The 17,573-nt window shown below is 36.2% G+C and overlaps 1 protein-coding gene across 13 annotated transcripts in view; it reads right to left on the bottom strand.

The window, feature by feature from the left end:
* The window catches only part of LOC106878992 (stress-activated protein kinase JNK), a 130,122-nt gene that overhangs the window by 4,294 nt on the left and 108,255 nt on the right, over positions 1-17,573 (bottom strand). For 4 of the 13 annotated variants that reach the window (XM_089364069.1, XM_052973974.2, XM_052973973.2 and 1 more), the window contains one exon: positions 17,066-17,152. In XM_089364069.1, coding sequence (XP_089220195.1) covers positions 17,066-17,152 — 87 coding nt within the window. Of the gene's footprint in view, positions 1-9,187; positions 9,250-17,065; positions 17,153-17,573 lie in introns of all 13 variants that reach the window. The other 9 variants (XM_089364070.1, XM_089364071.1, XM_089364072.1 and 6 more) reach the window with 3 other exon arrangements.

Genomic DNA, 17,573 nt, shown 5'->3' on the forward strand with positions numbered 1-17,573 from the left:
TTGTGGTCCATTTGAAGTGACCAATGGGCAACTTTTCAGCCATCAATATCCATCAATCACTTGCCCACCAATTGATCTAGGTCTCATGTAACACATCTAAAACTAAAAACTGCAGGTATTTCATGATTGATTATAATTGTTACTTCAAGTCAATAAACCTTTGAAGTCTATAGCTGCTTGCATCACCGTGTAACAACTGCTGCAACTACTACCACTACCACTACTACTACTGCAGCAGCAGCAGCAGTAGCTGCCATCATCATCGTGGCCGCTGCCACCGCCACCACTGTTTTCCAACTGTAAGTCTTGTCAATGAGTTAACTCTTTTCACAGTTCACAGCTATTGGGTAATGCTGTGTAATGGCTGACTAACATATACTTACATATACTTCTTGTAATTGTAAAGCATGTCTGTTACACTGACTGCTCTTCGGTAAATATGCCATGCAGGCAACTAGTAGTTCTTAGTAGACTAAAGAGAGATGTCATAAGACGGTACACCAATGCTGGTAAAGTCTGTAACATTACCTCTCTCCATCCTCTCATTCATAACCTGTCTCTGCTTCTCTCCATCTGGCCATGATTACGACAGGAGTATGAAATTGAAAACAGATTGGTCGACAAGTTGTGATGGTGACACTTGTATTGGTGGTGGTGCTTCGGCAGAAAAGGTAGAACCCCTGACTAAATTACCTTACATAGTTCTCTCTGCATCCCAACTTCAAATTCCACAAGTTTTACTTGCCTTTCATCCTTCACAAGTGATGAAATAAAATATCAGTGATACATACTGGAATAAGTTTAAGAAATTGTAAACACTTCCATTGCAAAACTTCGTCTTTGGTTTCTTCAGAAAGCATCTCATGTGATTGTCAATTGTAAGATTTCAACTCTGAGCAATTATACTAACTGTATCTCTTCAATAACTCGAGACAGTCAACCAGTATGCATTGTACCCCTTATTTGAAGCACAATTCTGATATTAACTTCAAGAACTCCAAAGTTAGTTGATCCACAGAAATACACCGAATCAACAATTGGGACATAAGTATTTTCATTCCAATTCCAAACACAGAACAAATTCCTCAGACAGCAAAGTTTTTGACTCAATCTTTGGAACTGAGTCAGAGTAATTTCATGGCATTTTTCATTTAATGTAATTAATGCCCTCGATAACGAGAACTCCCAACTTGACACTTCAAACAAAACATTCTAAGGCTTCATACTTAACAGAAGGCAACAGGGAACAGCATCAATGTAGCGTTCTGGAGGCTATGACAAAATTACAGCAAACTATATCCAGTAACGTGAAGGCACATGGCCCAGTGGTTAGGGTGTTGCACTCATGGTCACTGGATCAGGAATTCAATACCCAGGCTTAGCTGTTCATAGTGTTCTTGTGCAGATCACTTTATTTCATGCTGCTTCAGTCCACTCAGCCGCAAGTGGGCAACCCTGTGACAGACTAGCCTTCTGATTTGGGGAGGGGCAGAATGTTGGCCTGTTTGCCTGGCTAGCAGGGTGGCACCATTTAAAAGAAAGCTAAAAGCAATGTGAAGTGCATTGTGACCGGCGATGTGCAACAACATCTGACAGTCTGGTCGATCACGTGATATGTAGTAAAAATGAAGCCGCATGACCTAGCGGGCAGGGTGTTTCAAGATATTGGTTTCAATTCCCAGACTGAGCAGGGCACTGTATTCTTGAGCAAAACACTTCATTTCACATTGTTCGAGTCCACTCAACTGGTAAAAAACGAGGAATCCCGTAACAGACTGGCATCCCACTCAGTTGTGGAATGTTGTGATCTCAGTTACTCACACATTACGGAAACCCGGTAACTGACAATTACGAGTCATGGGATTTGAGGTAGTAAAGTTCAGGGGTTGATGATGATGATGATGATGATGATATCTAGTTAATGGACAATAGCTAAAAACAGACAAAATAGTGTTTAATAGTGTCACCTGGAAATGATTAGAGACCAAGATGCTGAAATCTTCATGAAAATACATGAAAATAAGTGGGCAGATGTGTGCATGTGTACACATAGACAAACACAGCGATGCATGCATGTACACACATACATCAAACCAGGTTCCCTCCAACAGAGATGGATACAACAAAACGATGATAATTTAACTGAAATTACATCAATTCATCTGTAGAAATAATACCACAAATTACATAACAGCAGATATGGATGAACAAATTACACACAGCCACAAAAATGCAAAAAAATACAAAAAAGGAAAATAAAAAAAGGAATCCATTACATTTCCATGTCAAAAAGGAAACTTGAATGCACAACAGGAATATATATATATTCGTTCCAGCACACGATCTCAGATCAGGTCACTTGCTATGCAAGTACATCTCCATAATATATATATACATACACATATATAAATAATGTTAAAAGACACAACCACACACTTAACATTCAATTTTGTCTGATACTGGTTGATATAAGATTTTTAGGTGACACCAATTCCGCATCAAGGAATGTTATGCATGTGGTGTAGGTGTGCAAATAGATTTGAGAGAGAGAGAGAGAGAGAGAGAGTTTTAATCCTATAATATTGATTAGGGTGGGTGATCACTTAAGATAATAATCCACACTCTGCACTAGCACTCTTTACAGCTCAATCAACAATTCTTGTCAAATAAGCTTATCAGATTGGATGGGATGTCTCCATGCAATTGTTCAAATGGCTACAAATATGAGCCAAATCACACCCTACCATATTGAAAGAAAGGATATACATACACATTAGGTACACTATATATGAAAAAAGGAGACCCCCCCCCAAAACAACAACAACAACAACAACCAAGAATGATCAAGGACGGAATGTCTGGTTATAAGACTGTTTGAACAGGTCTGACCAGAGATTAGAAGACAACAACTCTATAAAGAAATGAACTTATTGGTCTCCAGAAATACAAACATCAAATAATCTGTTGCTTGAAGCATAAGAAAGAAACCAAGTCAAGTGAGTGAATAACAACAACTGAAGACTTGGTAACACTCTCCATTGCTTTGTCTAATCAATTTATGTAGGATCCATCAAAACTGTTTACGAGGTGGTGGTCATATATAGACATTAAAGATACTAAATGGAGTAGAAATATTTGTGCCTGTGTGTGTATCTGGTATGGCATAGCTATATACCCATTATTTAAACATAATAATTTACACATTATCTGTTGAGAAAAGATTAAGGGCTACGATGAAAGCAAAGGGTGGCCATTTTGAAATGTAGAATATTGTCAATAAATCTAACAATCAACTGGTAAACTTTCAATCAAAAAAGGTTCAAAGGTCCTTCCAAAGCCACAGGCTCATAAGGCTGGCTTCCCAGATTCTGGAGAATATATATATATATATGCCCCACCTGGATGGGACACTGGTCCACTGCAAGAATACTTACTTTTCCCTGGTCCAGAAATTGAAACCACAATCTTATGGTCATAACTGCAATACCTCAACCACAAAGGCATGAGCCTTTCATTAATCAAAATCTAAAACTTTCTATTCTATGATAAAATGAAAAATGGGGAAATATATATAGGCCACACCTGGTAGGCAGAATGATTAGACAGTGTTGCTGAATTTTGGTGTAAATTAATAAGCAATAATAATGTAGAATTAAAATTCAAAATCATCCTTACCTAACCCTTTGGCATTCAGATTATTCTATCAAATGCTTATTTATTCACATTGTTTTTCAATGAACACTGCATTATCTTGTAGCTTTGAGATTTTGATGATGTGATTGTTTATTTGTAGAATGACATAGTAGATAGGTGTGAAAGGCTGGATCTGGCCAGTTTGAACAAAAGACAGGCACAATATCTTGGCTGGATATTGCTGGTTTAAATGCTAAAGGGTTAAACGTCCACTTTTCCATTTCTACAGTCGGATGCCCTTCAGAAGGTAAAAACAGACAAAATACATTTTGTCCAGAGTGCCCACGATTCTGCCAGCTTGCTGCTTAATAATTCTTTCTATTAAAGGCACATAACCTATTTCATCTTACCACAATAAGGATAAAAGGCAAAGTTGACTGCAGTCCAGAGCATAAAGGGCAGGAAGAAATGCCATTAACCCATATTAACCCACTGTCCTCGTTTGAGGACACTTGTATTTGGTTTATTTACTGCAATAAAGGTTAACTAGATGCTTCTGTATGTTTGCTATACCTATGTATATAACTATCTTCAAAATTTCAACAGGGTTAACCTGGGTAAAAATGGGTTAAACATTTGTCTGGTATGCTAATGGTTTGGCTCGCTTGCTGCCTTAGTAATCAAACCAATTTTTAGTGATAAGCGTCCAGCAGAGCATAATGTATGTGCTAACTTACCAACAGAATGATAAACAGAATTAAAATTTAATGATTTCACATTTTAGCACAAAGCCAATAGCTGAAAAATCAACATTAATATATTACTGTTACTTTTCTCATCTATTTTTCTTTTACTATGAAGGCGTGAAAAGGAGAGTTAATTAAGACAAGGATGTGAACATGGAAACAAAAGGGACAAAACCAAACTGTTATATTGAATCAGTATTTAACAATAAGGATTTATTACAAAAAGGAAAGGGCTCAGGTGCTTATAGGAAAGGAAATGAAATGAAGTGACATTAATGGCTTTCTTGGGGGCATCAGCAGAATCAGGTGAATATGGCAACAACTAAAGGATAGAAACTGGATTTGAGAATTTGCTTACCCTGAGTTTACTTGTATTTTATATAACTTCACACAACAACAAACACAAAAACAACAGCAACAGAAAAAAGTTATAACAATAATAGGAATAAATAATATTATTCTGCTCCTAAAAACAAAATCTCAACAAGCACTTGTCACTTATCGGATATTTTTTGAAAATATGTTTGAAATATTAGTATTGTTTTTATTTCTATTTTATTATTTTTATTTACTTTTAAATGGAAGCCATTGTACTGGGTTTAAGTATTTTATTTCCAACAACTATAACTAGCCTTTTAAACACCCACCACCTGCCGTAGTGTCTCCCTGACATTAACCTTTCCCACCTACCCCCCAAAAGGGGTGAGGCACTACTAGTCTGGGTAAGAACACCTGATGTATATAGTAAATCTATAACTATGGAAAGACACTGTAGACATGAATTACTTATGAGATAAACTGTGGAATGAAGCTGAAAGCATAATCTTCAATTATTCATAAGGTAATTGACTAATGAACTATGGAACCGAATCAAAGGCATAACAATATATTATTTGTAAGAACTGATAAATATTTAAATTAAATACAAGAGATTTATTCTGATTTCAGTTATTTGATGGCAGCCATAATCATGGATTCATTTTAGCATGAATTAAACTTTTATGAACCTTGCCTTCTTTTTTTTTTTTTTTTAAAAGTCTTCAGAATTTATGTTTTGACAAAGATTCAGAATCAGAAAAAAATTCTTTTGTTTAAATCAGAAACCGATAAAGGTTAGATAATTTATAGTTGTAGTATGTTTTTTGTTGTTGTTGTTTATAGTTGTAATACTGTTTCTTGTATCTAAATACATTTTGTTAGCCTTTGAAGTGTATAAATATATTTTGTTTACACTTGGAAGCATTGAGTGGTTTCACTTTTTTTCTGAAATTTTTTTTAAAAAAGCGCTGTTGTTTCAGTTTCAATTTATTAAAGTGAAAATGGAAGTGAAAATGCAGACAAAATATATATTTACATACTTCAAGTGCAAACAAAAATATATTTATATACACACACACACACACACACATACAAAAAAAGCACTGAAGCTATAAATCCTCATATCAAAATCAGTTTCTGATTAAAAAAGAAAAAAGAAGAAAATTATATTGAGAAAATAAGAAGTGTAAAATAAAATTTTGTTTTTGCAAGTTCAAACTATAACCTATACAAATCTGAAGAAAGGCATACTAAAAAAAGTTATAGGAACATCGAAAAGATACATGCTGAAACAAGTGCCTGGCCATGCTGGGGCATAATCTTGCAGGTTTAAGTCATTCATATCAGCCCCAATATGTATTAAAGTCTGGTACTAACTTTATCAACCTCTATTTGCTGAGCTACTAAGTTGCAAGACATAAACAATAGCTCCAGTCTCTAAGCAGTCTAAGTCTATCCAGACACATACACACACATTTTAAATATATATATATACACACACATACACCCAATGGGCTCCTGTCTACTAATTGTCAATCAGAGTTTATAGCAGAAGATACCAGCCAAAAAGCCATGTAAATGTGTTTATTATTGGTATATTTGAGAATCCTCAGCCTTGTGGGGCAGCTACTGTTGTTTGATCCCTTGGACTTTAGGTTCAACTTTGGCTATATGCATTTTTCTGATATAGAAATATGTAGCAAAGAGTATTAAGACTTATCAAAGCTTCACCAACATGGTTCTATTGTAGCAGAGTAATATTATAGATAGATTGTGTCTTCAATTTCTTTTCTTAGTTAAAATTGTTTATTTTTGTTTTTATGTAAAGCTACAAATAACAGCCAACAGCTCTCAAGTAGAAGAGACGAGAAGCATATAACAAAGCGTATCATTTTCAAAGATGTTCCTTCCTAACACAGCATTTTCAATACTTTGGAGAATCAAATGTTTCAGAAAGAATACAACCTCAAATGAAATTATGTGATTTCAAGGTTTCCTTAAACTTCTAAAAGCCGTAGTCTTCAAAGTAATGGTGAAATTTCAATAGATACAGTTAGCAATAATTCTTTCTAATTTTGGCACAAAGTCTGCAATTTTGAGGGGAGGGGTAAGTTGATGACATCAATCTCAGTACTTGACTAGTACATATTTTATTGACCCCCCCTAAAGGTTGAAAGGCAAAGCTGACTTGGTCACTGATTTGAATTCAGCATATAAAGAGTCAGCAGAAATACCCCTCAGCATTTTTCTCATAATGGGACAAGAAAATCCCTATAATAAATTCTAACATAGGCACAAGATTGTTGTGATCATCAGATGTTCATCTTTTCCCATGCAAGCATGGTCTCAATGGGTTTTCTATAGCACAGCACCTTATCATTTGTCATGGCCCTTATCTCTTTTGTGACATTCAGCATTGTCACTTCTTCCCATGCTTTGTGCAAGTTTTTACAACTTAAATTGCTTGGCAGATTTTGCTTTTTTCTTTCTATCCAACTGTTATATTATGTATGCATCACCTGTCTGTACCAGCACAGTCTCCTCATTTGCTCAGTTTTACTCAGTTCAGCTCATTTGTGCTCCATCGTTCATTCACACCAACATCATACATCCAGTGCAGCATGCACTATAATAATTAATCCCTACCATAGACACAAATTCATGTAATTTAGGAGAAGGTGTAATTAATTGAATGGACCTCGGTACAAGACTAGTCCACCTTGTGTACACTTGCCTTCAAGATACGCTCAAAGCCTCACTGAAGAACTTTGAGAGCAATCCCAACAGTTGGGAAATGCAAACACAAGGTTGCACCAACAGAGATGCTACTTCCTATGAACAGACCAGGATAGCAAGGGCACAAAGTAAATGTGAATTGGGTAAGTCCAGAGCCAGCTCCTTGCCTTCAATCCCAGCAGACCACCAGTGCCCAACGTGTGGCAGGGCCTTACGAGTACACATCAGGCTGATTGGGCACAGCCAGACACACTGAACCCCATCTTCTCCCATATGATATCCTTGGTCAGTATCGACAACGATGGATGGACTAACTAACAGGACTAGTATCTTACTTTTCTGATTGAGTGGCAAAGTTGATCCAGACAGGATTTGCATTCAGGACATAATTAAATACAGGGAGTCAGTTAGTCTCGCTCAGTTTCCATCGGTCACAAACTTCCCAACTGTTAATAAATAGTAATAACGATAACAATCCTTTCTACTATAGGTACATGACCTGAAATTTTGGGGGAGGGGACCAGTCACTTACATTAACCCTAGTGCTCAACTGGTACTTTATTGACCCTGAAAGGATTGAAAGGCAAAATTGGCCCTTCATGGGGTTTCAATTGAGAATGTAAAGATGGATGAAATGCAGCTAAGTATTTTGTCTGGCATACTGATGATTCTGCTAGCTTATTGCCTTAATAATAATAATCCTTTCTACTATAGACACAAGGTCTGAAATTTTGGGAGAGAAGACTAGTTGATTACATCGACCCCAGTGTTTCACTGGTACTTAATTTATCAACCCCCAAAAGGATGAAAGGCAAAGTCAACCTCGACAGAATATGATCTTTGAAAACACCAAGTCAGAAATTTTGAGGGGAAGGGATTATTTGATACTATCAATCCCAGTACTTGACTGTTTCTTTATTTTATTGACCCTGGAGGGATAAAAGGTAAAGTTGGTCCTGGCGAGATTTGAACTTAGAACATTCTTTTCTACTCTAGGCACAAGACCGGACATCTTTGGGGAGGAGGATAGTTGATTAGATCGACCCCAGTACACAACTGGTACTTAATTTATCGACCCCCAAAAGGATGAAAGGCAAAGTCGTCCTCGGTGGAATTTGAACTCAGAACGGAAAGATAGACAAAATACTGTTAAGCATTTCACTTGGCATGCTAACGTCTCTGCCAGCTCACCACCTTAGAACATTAAGAGCCAGAATAAATGCCACTAAACATTTTGTCTGATGTACTTATGATTCTGCCAGCTCATTACCATAATAATAATAATAATAATAATAATCCTTTCTACGATAGGCACAAGGCCTGAAATTTTGTGGGGAGGGGGCTAGTTGATCCCCTGACCCACTCCTTAAGTGGTACTTACTTTATTAATCCTAAAAAGATGAAAGGCAAACCTGACTTCAGTGGAATTTGAACCCAGAATGTAAAGATGGATGAAATGCCACGAAGCATTTTGTCTGATGTGCTAATAATAATAAGAATAATAATAATAATTTTGGCACAAGGCCAGCAATTTCAAAGGAGGAGGTAAGTCGATTATATCAGGCCTCCAGTGTTCAACTGGGTACTTATTTGATCAAACCCGAAAGGAGGAAAGGCAATGGTGACCTTGGCAGAATTTGAATGCAGAATGTAAAGACGAATAATAATAATAATAATAATGAATGAAGGTCACTAAAGCTGTGATAAGCCCCGGGAGAGACGGAAGCAATGAAGGGAAAAAGGAAAAAACTCACCGATATGATCTCTGCTTGCCTGTCTTCATGCTGTGGCAGTGGTAGGTTCTTCCCAAACTACACTGCAGAAAGGATAAGAGGAGGACCCTTTCTTAGAGAAACCCAACACACAATTACTTTATTTATTTATTTTTTGTTTGTTTGATATTCAGTCTTAGATTTGTTTTGAAATGAAAACTTCTAAAATTATTTGAAATAAAAACTTCTAAAATTATTTTGTAAAAAAAAAAAAAAAATATATAGAAAAAAAGGGAGGGAAAACAACCCCAGTAAAAAAAAAAAAGCATAAAAATCTTTTGGGGGAAACGTACCAATTGAAAAGCTATTTTCATCTAAAGATGTAGGAAAGTAAAGATTTAAGAAAATTGGTTAAATAGTTAGTGAAAAAAAACCCAGATGTGATAATCTGTTGTTAATCTGTCTTTGGTATTCAGATTACTGTCAAATGTAATCCTTACTTATTCACATTGTTTAAAATTAGTCAGGCATTATCTTATAGCTTTGGGATTTCCTTGATGTGGTTGTTTATTTTTACAATGATATTGTTGGGTAGGTGTGAGAGGCTGGATATGACTAGTTTAAATGCTAACGGGTTAATGTTTGATAAGTTGAGTTAAATCTCTGGTTTAGGGATGCAGTTTGGGAAGAAAAAAAATGAGGTTCACTGTCTCCTAAGAGATTGATAAAGGTTTAGTGACAAGTGGATATGAGGTAAACTTACCCTTCAGTAAGATGCCAATTTAGATTACTATGTCAAAGGTAATGCTTTGAATTAGTCATGATGAAGAGGGTTATCAACAATGTTTGCTTGTAACTTATTTATTATTTTTTTTTTGTGTGCAGATTTCAAATTTTCTCAGCAGGTTCGCCAGAACCTTCACCTTGACTTTAATAGGCGCAGGAGTGGCTGTGTGGTAAGTAGCTTGCTTACCAACCACATGGTTCTGGGTTCAGTCCCACTGCGTGGCACCTTGGGCAAGTGTCTTCTACTATAGCCTCGGGCTGACCAAAGCCTGGTGAGTGGATTTGGTAGACGGAAACTGAAAGAAGCCCGTCGTATATATGTATATATATGTGTGTGTGTGTGTGTTTGTGTGTCTGTGTTTGTCCCTCTAGCATGGCTTGACAACTGATGCTGGTGTGTTTATGTCTCCATCACTTAGCGGTTCAGCAAAAGAGACCGAAAGAATAAGTACTAGGCTTACAAAGAATAAGTCCTGGGATCAATTTGCTCGACTAAAAGCGGTGCTCCAGCATGGCCGCAGTCAAATGACTGAAACAAGTAAAAGAGTAAAGAGTATACATTGGTGCTGTATTGTTTGACCATGTTGTAATATTTTGAATGGCACCGTGAAGAACTTCAAGACTTTTGCTATCAAAATACTTGTTCCTGTTGGACAAATTCAGAAACATCTATATCTGATTCATCTGAAGACAAATGTTTTCTTTCTTGTTTATATTTTGTAAGTCTTCAAGAGTAATCCTTCCAAAGTCATAATTGCCACTTGCTGAAGAAGTCATATTGGTCATTACAAAAGAAATCAATCTCCACTTCAAATGTAGAAAATTCTATAGCATTTACAATATAGGCAGAAAGGGCTTTATCTTGGCATTAATTTGAAGCTCTGATATTTTGATGACTTGTATCTTTATTTTGAGAATGATATCACAGGGGATATATGAGAAACTGGATCTGGCCAGTTTGAACATACAATGGGTAGAAAATTTGGGCTGGATACTAAAGGGTTAAAGCAGGCAGGTAACATATCAAAGATCTAAGGTTTCTATTTTCAGCAGTTCAGTTAATTAATCACTGTTTAAAAGCTGAGCTCAGAGATACCATGCAACACCTGCAATATACCTGCTCTTAAGATTTACACATTGGTAAGTTGAATAACACCTCCTCATCTTCATCACCCCTACTAAGGATTCAATGCTATATATATATATATATATATATATATATATATATGAACTAAATGATACAGGAAGAGGTAAAATAGATACTCTAGCCTATCCACTTGGTTACTGTACTCCCCAAGAATAATATTGTTTCTAATATAGGCACAATACATGAAATTAGCGGGGTGGGGTTAGTCAGTGCAATTGACCTCAGTACTTTGATGGGTACTTTATTTTATTGACCTAGAAAGGATGAAATTGGTGGGAGTTAAACTCAGAACATAAAAACAGCCAACAAGGTTTTTTGCCTGATGCTCCAATCTACCAACCAACCCACCCAATAATAATAATAATAATAATAATAATGATGATGATGATGGTGATGATGTTTCAAATGTTGGCACAAAGCAAGGAATCTTTTAGGGAGAGGGTGTTAGCTGATTACAATGATCCCATACTTGACTGGTACTATATTTTATCAACCCAGAAAGGATGAAAGGCAAAGTCGACCTCAGCGGGATTTGATCTCAGAGCATAAAGAACTGGAAGACATGCTGCTAAGCATTTTGTATGACACTCAAACAATTCTGCCAATCCACAACCAAATAATAGATAATAATAATGATAATAATAATAATAATAAAAACAATAATAATAATAATAATTTGCTATATAGGCAAAGTTGATAATATATTGTAATGTCAAAAATATGATTAAATATAAACATACCTTTAGTGTACATGAAGGTGCATGTGTGTATATATATATATGTGTGTGTGTATATATATATATATATATATGTGAAAGATATAAACGTGAAATAAGTGCACAATTAATACACACATACAAATAAAGGATCTGTGGTTTAGAGTGCTCCAAAACCCTAATCACCCCCTTATATGGATAAAATACCTACTTTCTATAAATTTCAAGTGAAACGGATCGCAACTGACTCTTTCACTTACACTGATCCTGTTACACTCATCTAGCTTTCATAAAATTTATTACAGGACACATCTTCTCTCCTTATCCTCACATCCCACTTCAGGTAATACTTGCAGATGATAATGGGGAGAGAAAAAAAAAAAACCCCAAAAAACCCAATTTCAGTTTTTTCATTCTGGTTCTCTGTATGGCCCACCAACAGAGAGAGGACATCTCCTAAACATCCTTGGTAAAGGGGAGTGGGGAAACAGGAGGGTGTGATCTTTACAATGTACCTGGTTGACACCTTAGCAACTTCTCCCACTGTCACCTATGCATCTTAGACTTTCCTGCAGAAATTTATCTTAAACTGATAATGCCCCTCCATCCAGCATTACGATGTCAAAGAACTTCAAAAAGCTCAACTCTGAAAGCCATCTTGGTAACATTATATCTATCAATCTATCTATCTATCATATATTAATGTGTTTTTATGAAATGGTTTATATAGAAACTATTAAATATTAAACTTAAGGATTACTCAATACTTTGTGGTGGAGTACATATCTATTGACTTTCACAAAGAAAAAGGTAACAGTGACTTTGAAGTTCTAACTTGCTCGCCTTGACAGTCTGATGAAAGTGAATAAGACAAAACTTCAAAGTCACTATATATATATGTATATTAAAGAGCATGTGTCAAAGAGGAGAAACTGAACAAAACCTGGTACAAAGTAGAGGAGACCATTGAACCCCAGTGCAGACAACCTCTCTAAAGCCAGTGGCAAGATATAAAATGCCCCCAGTGCATATGAAGTGGTTGATGATAGGAAGGGTATTTAGTTGTAAAATCCATGCTTGAAAATATGCCATACCAACAAAGACAGGCAATTTTCTTTGTTGTTGTGAGATCCATCTAACCCATGCTAAAATGGAAAACTGGTCATGCAACAATGATGGAGAGATGATGAGGGATCGCTATTAATTATTTTTTTAATAAGCTCACTGGCTATGTGCGACATCTGTGCCTGAATAGACACTGAGATTCTATACAAATCACTGACAGAGGAATCGCTGCTATCTCTAGCCTTGGGCATCTATCATTGACAAGGCCAAAGAAGGCCGAAACCACATGATCTGTAAGTCTCAACAGCAATAGCAGACAATTATCTCCTAGCAATATGAACATGTGTGCTTATTTGCACCACAAGTCCATGTGAGAGGTTCTCTCATGGGGAATAATGCAGTATACTTTGTTCTAACACAACATCCACTTAAGTGGGGATAAAAATTACCTTTTTGGTATTAATACTGCTTGTCACTAATTATTTTGTGTGTGCATGAACGCGTGTGCACATGCACACACACATACACACAGTAACACAAAGAAACTTATTCTTCACCAACAAAGAGATAGTAAGATTTATTGTCGAAGTGAAACTGGGTTCAAAAACCCTGAAGCTTAGAGGAATTGGGGGAGGGGGAAAGAAAAACTCAACAGAAGAAAAAAAAAATGTTAAGTTAATAATACAAACAATAATCAAAGCGTTAGAGATGAAATACAAAAAAATACCCCAATGTAATTACTTTATGACAATCAAATGTAGCTACTGGACTGTAATATTACAAATATAGATCTCTGGTTGGTACACTAAAAGCTGAATATTAAGCCCGAAGATACTCTTTTGCTGGTTCCAGGCAGGGTGCTGTGGCCAAGCTGGGGAACAGCCATCATGAGCACATGGTTTGAATACAGTGGTGGTTAATTAGAGCTTGTGAAAAAAATGACAAAGCTGAAAGTGAAAGATTTTTTAAAATCATAACAGAAAACCACAACCATCTCACTCCCAAACTTTCAAAATCATAAATGAAACAAGATACAAAGCATAAGTGTACTGTTGATAGAGACTTTGAAAAGGCTAATCGTTACATGACTTTTGACTAAAACATTATAATTATGGAGTTGGGAGTTCTGTGTACGAGAAACTTCTTACAGAAAAGATCTGGTACAGACAAATTGGTGTTAGGAAGGGCATCCAGCTGTAGAAACCATACCAAATCAGAGATTCGGTGTAGTCCTCTGGCTCACAGGCTCCTCTTGCACCAACCAACTAACGACAGCATGGAAAATAGACATTAAATGCTGATGACGACAAGGAAGATGCTATTGTGCAAACAATCTCGGAAAAGAACAACAAAGTGACGATACAACAATCTTTTCATGCATACAGAAACAAAGAATGATATAATTAGAAATAATCCTGAAGAGCCATTAGACAAATACTGCTACGCAGAACAACACCATGCTCAACAGATGGAATTTTAACCTCATGTGGTCTATCATTTGGAAGGTTCAGACAATCCCAATGCCATTCAACAAGTTACATGACAGCTTCTTTAACCCTTTTGATACCAACCAACCCAAGACTACCCCTAGTTCCTGTTTTGAAGTGAGCTCCAGTAAAACCTTTTGTGAAAATTTCATGTTAATTTATGTTCTAAGCACCATGTTAATAATGACAAAGTTATTTTACTAAATTCTGTAATATTTTCAAAATCAACTGAAACATAAGTAGTCTATTTCAACAGAAATATGATAACAAAAGGGTTAAAATGGTCTAAATTGAAACCATCCATTAACATTTCCAGCTAATTTATGTTCCAAACGCCATATCAATAATGACAAAGTTATTTTATTAAATTCTTTAATATTTTCACAATTAACTGAAACAAAGGCAATGTACTTCAACAGGAATATGGCAATAAAAAGACTGATCAAATCTTAACGATTTCCAACAGGTAGCAATAACACATCTAAACAGTCAACAGTCTTCATCCCATCTGTTAATGAGGCTCAGTGCAGTAGGACCCAGGGTCTTACAATACCTTTTGTGTACATAATATTTACACTGGCAACTCATTGTGCAGCTACTTGTGTGTGTGTGTGTGTGTGTGTGTGTGTGTGTATATATATATGCAAAGGTGTCGAAGTCATTTCTCTAATGGCAGTGTATCAAAAAGCATATGTAATATCAAGATCTCAGCCGTCTTTAAATGTGAGAAATATATGAAAGTCTGTGTAATGTAACTGTACAGTAAAACTTTGTAAAAACCTGTAATAACATTTATGTAATAGATAGACGGAAAGAGATGAGTAGAGGGAGAAGAACTAATTTTATAACCAGAGAAAGAGAAAATTAATTATCTTTATAAGATTTTATCTTACTTCTGATGAAATGTTTCCCAGATTTGAACCAGCTGACACTGTCTGACTTCTAACTTGATGTTTATACTAATTGATCACTATTTTAAATTGGTTTCTTGAGCAGAAACCCAATTTGGTGTATACCAACTTTCATTATATTACTGAATTGCAATGGTACTTTTGCAGACTTAAGTCTTTTTTTGTTTTTTCATATCATAAACTGCAGTTATTGTGGCAATGAGACTGCTGAAGCAAAACTTGTGGCCATGAGACTGAAAGCAAAGTGGTTTCACTACTGACAGACACCCTTTTTTTTTCACACTGTTGAATGGCTGGTATAAACAAAGCATAAGGAAGTGCCAGTTACTAAATGTGGATTGGATAGAACATACAGAAAAAGGGAGACCCAGGAAAATGTGAGACAGACAGAGTGGTGAAAAATGACCTTCAGATGTTAAGCCTTACAGAGGAGATGACAAAGGTGTGAGATGATTGGCAAAATGCTGTGCTTTAAAAGACCTGTGCATCTAAGCAGAAATGTGGCCCTAAAGGAATGTTGCTTATTTATGTCTATACCTCTGTACACAATCAGTCTGTGTCTGAATCTCTGCTCAACAACTCAGCTATCTAACCCTCAAGCCATCTGTGTTCACCAGTCACTGCATTCATCTCATCTCTCCTTTCGCACACTCGCAAATTTACCTGCCTATTTACTGTATCCAATCTCCCTTCCCCTTCCCTTGTATTCATCTCCCTGTACCTTGAGCTCCAACACATCTTCCCTGCCACCCCTCATCCTCTCCCCTCCAAGTGGGGCAGCCATATCTCTCCTCTGCAGCTACACATCTATTTCTGTTCCTCTATCACACTCTAATCTCTCTTCAACTGGCATAAAGTCCCCTCTCTCAATACTCCTCCTCTCAGTTGAAGGGGGGGGTGTCTTTGTCTAGCAAATTACTTGGTGATCTTGCTGGTGCCACAGAAAAAGCACACAATATGCTCTGTAAAGTGACATTACAACTTGATGCAGTCCTCTGGCTTGCCAACTTCTGTTAAAACCATCCAACCCATGCCAGCATAGAAAATGGATATTAAATGGTGTTGATATATATATATATATATATATATATAATTAATTCAATATTAAGATAAAATCTTTTATAAGAATTTATCAAGTAGCCAGCGTGAAAAAAACCTCATAAGGGAAAAATCATTTATTCCACAAAATATATTTATTTATATAAGGGCATCACTGTACAATAATGCCTCACGCTTAGAAGGACTCCAAGGTCAAAACTACCATAATAAACACATTTTTACCGAACGTGAGGAAATGCAGCTCTCCAAGCTAACCTCTTACACACACACACACACACATATTATATGATATGTATATATCAAAAGGAAAGCAGACAGAAGTTATCTAAAATAATTTTCTTGAGAATGTTGAACATGATCTTAACCAACACAATATAATAGCTATTGCTGTGCATGTGTGTTTGTGTATAGGCATTTTCAAGGGAAGGCAATAAGTTATAACATCCATGCCTTCCAAAAAGCAATGAGTAATTTAAGGAAAATAAGTGACTTCATCTGAGAAATGAAACCATATCGTTGACTAAGTTCATCAAGGAACTAATTCCATTGGTGTACAAGGCTATTGACAACGGATCCTACTCTACCCCTCCCCTCTCTAAACTGCCATCATATTACAGCGAAATTCTTTACGGATCTAAAATAGCACCAAGTTATGGTAGTGGTTTCCCAATTTATGTGAAATAATACAATAATAATAATAATACAACATAAAAGGAACTTCCAGAAAAAAGTAAAGAGTGTCAATATACCTTTTAGCTTACCTGAGAGATTTTGCATAGCATTTGTTATTTGATTATCTTTGTTTTCATATTTTTTTACTTCATCATATATAAGTTCTGAAAGTAGAAACAACAGGGAAATACAAATATTAGTCGAAGATGGGTTTGCGTTTTCTATCTTTTACTTTATTTCTTTTTAAAATTGGAATTTTGGTTACTTCCGAAAGAAAATGAATTCAATGTATGTACAGAATATATTTTTACTGAGCCATCAATGTGCAAGTCTTACAGTAACTGACCATCATCGTCATCACCATCACCAACATTTAATGTCTGTGTTCCAATGCTGGCATGGGTTGGATGGCTTCACAGGAATCGGCAAGGCCAAAGGCTGCACCAGATTCCATAGCCTGCGTTGGTTTGGTTTCTATGGCTGGATGCCTTTTTTAATGCCAACCACTCCACAGAATGTGCCGGATGCTTTTTACATGGCACCAGCAACCACACCAAAGCTTTTTATGTGGCACCAGCAACCACA

The sequence above is a fragment of the Octopus bimaculoides genome, chromosome 16 (genome assembly GCF_046866305.1).
Source record: "Octopus bimaculoides isolate indiv1 chromosome 16, ASM4686630v1, whole genome shotgun sequence".
Taxonomy (NCBI): Eukaryota; Metazoa; Mollusca; class Cephalopoda; order Octopoda; family Octopodidae; genus Octopus; species Octopus bimaculoides.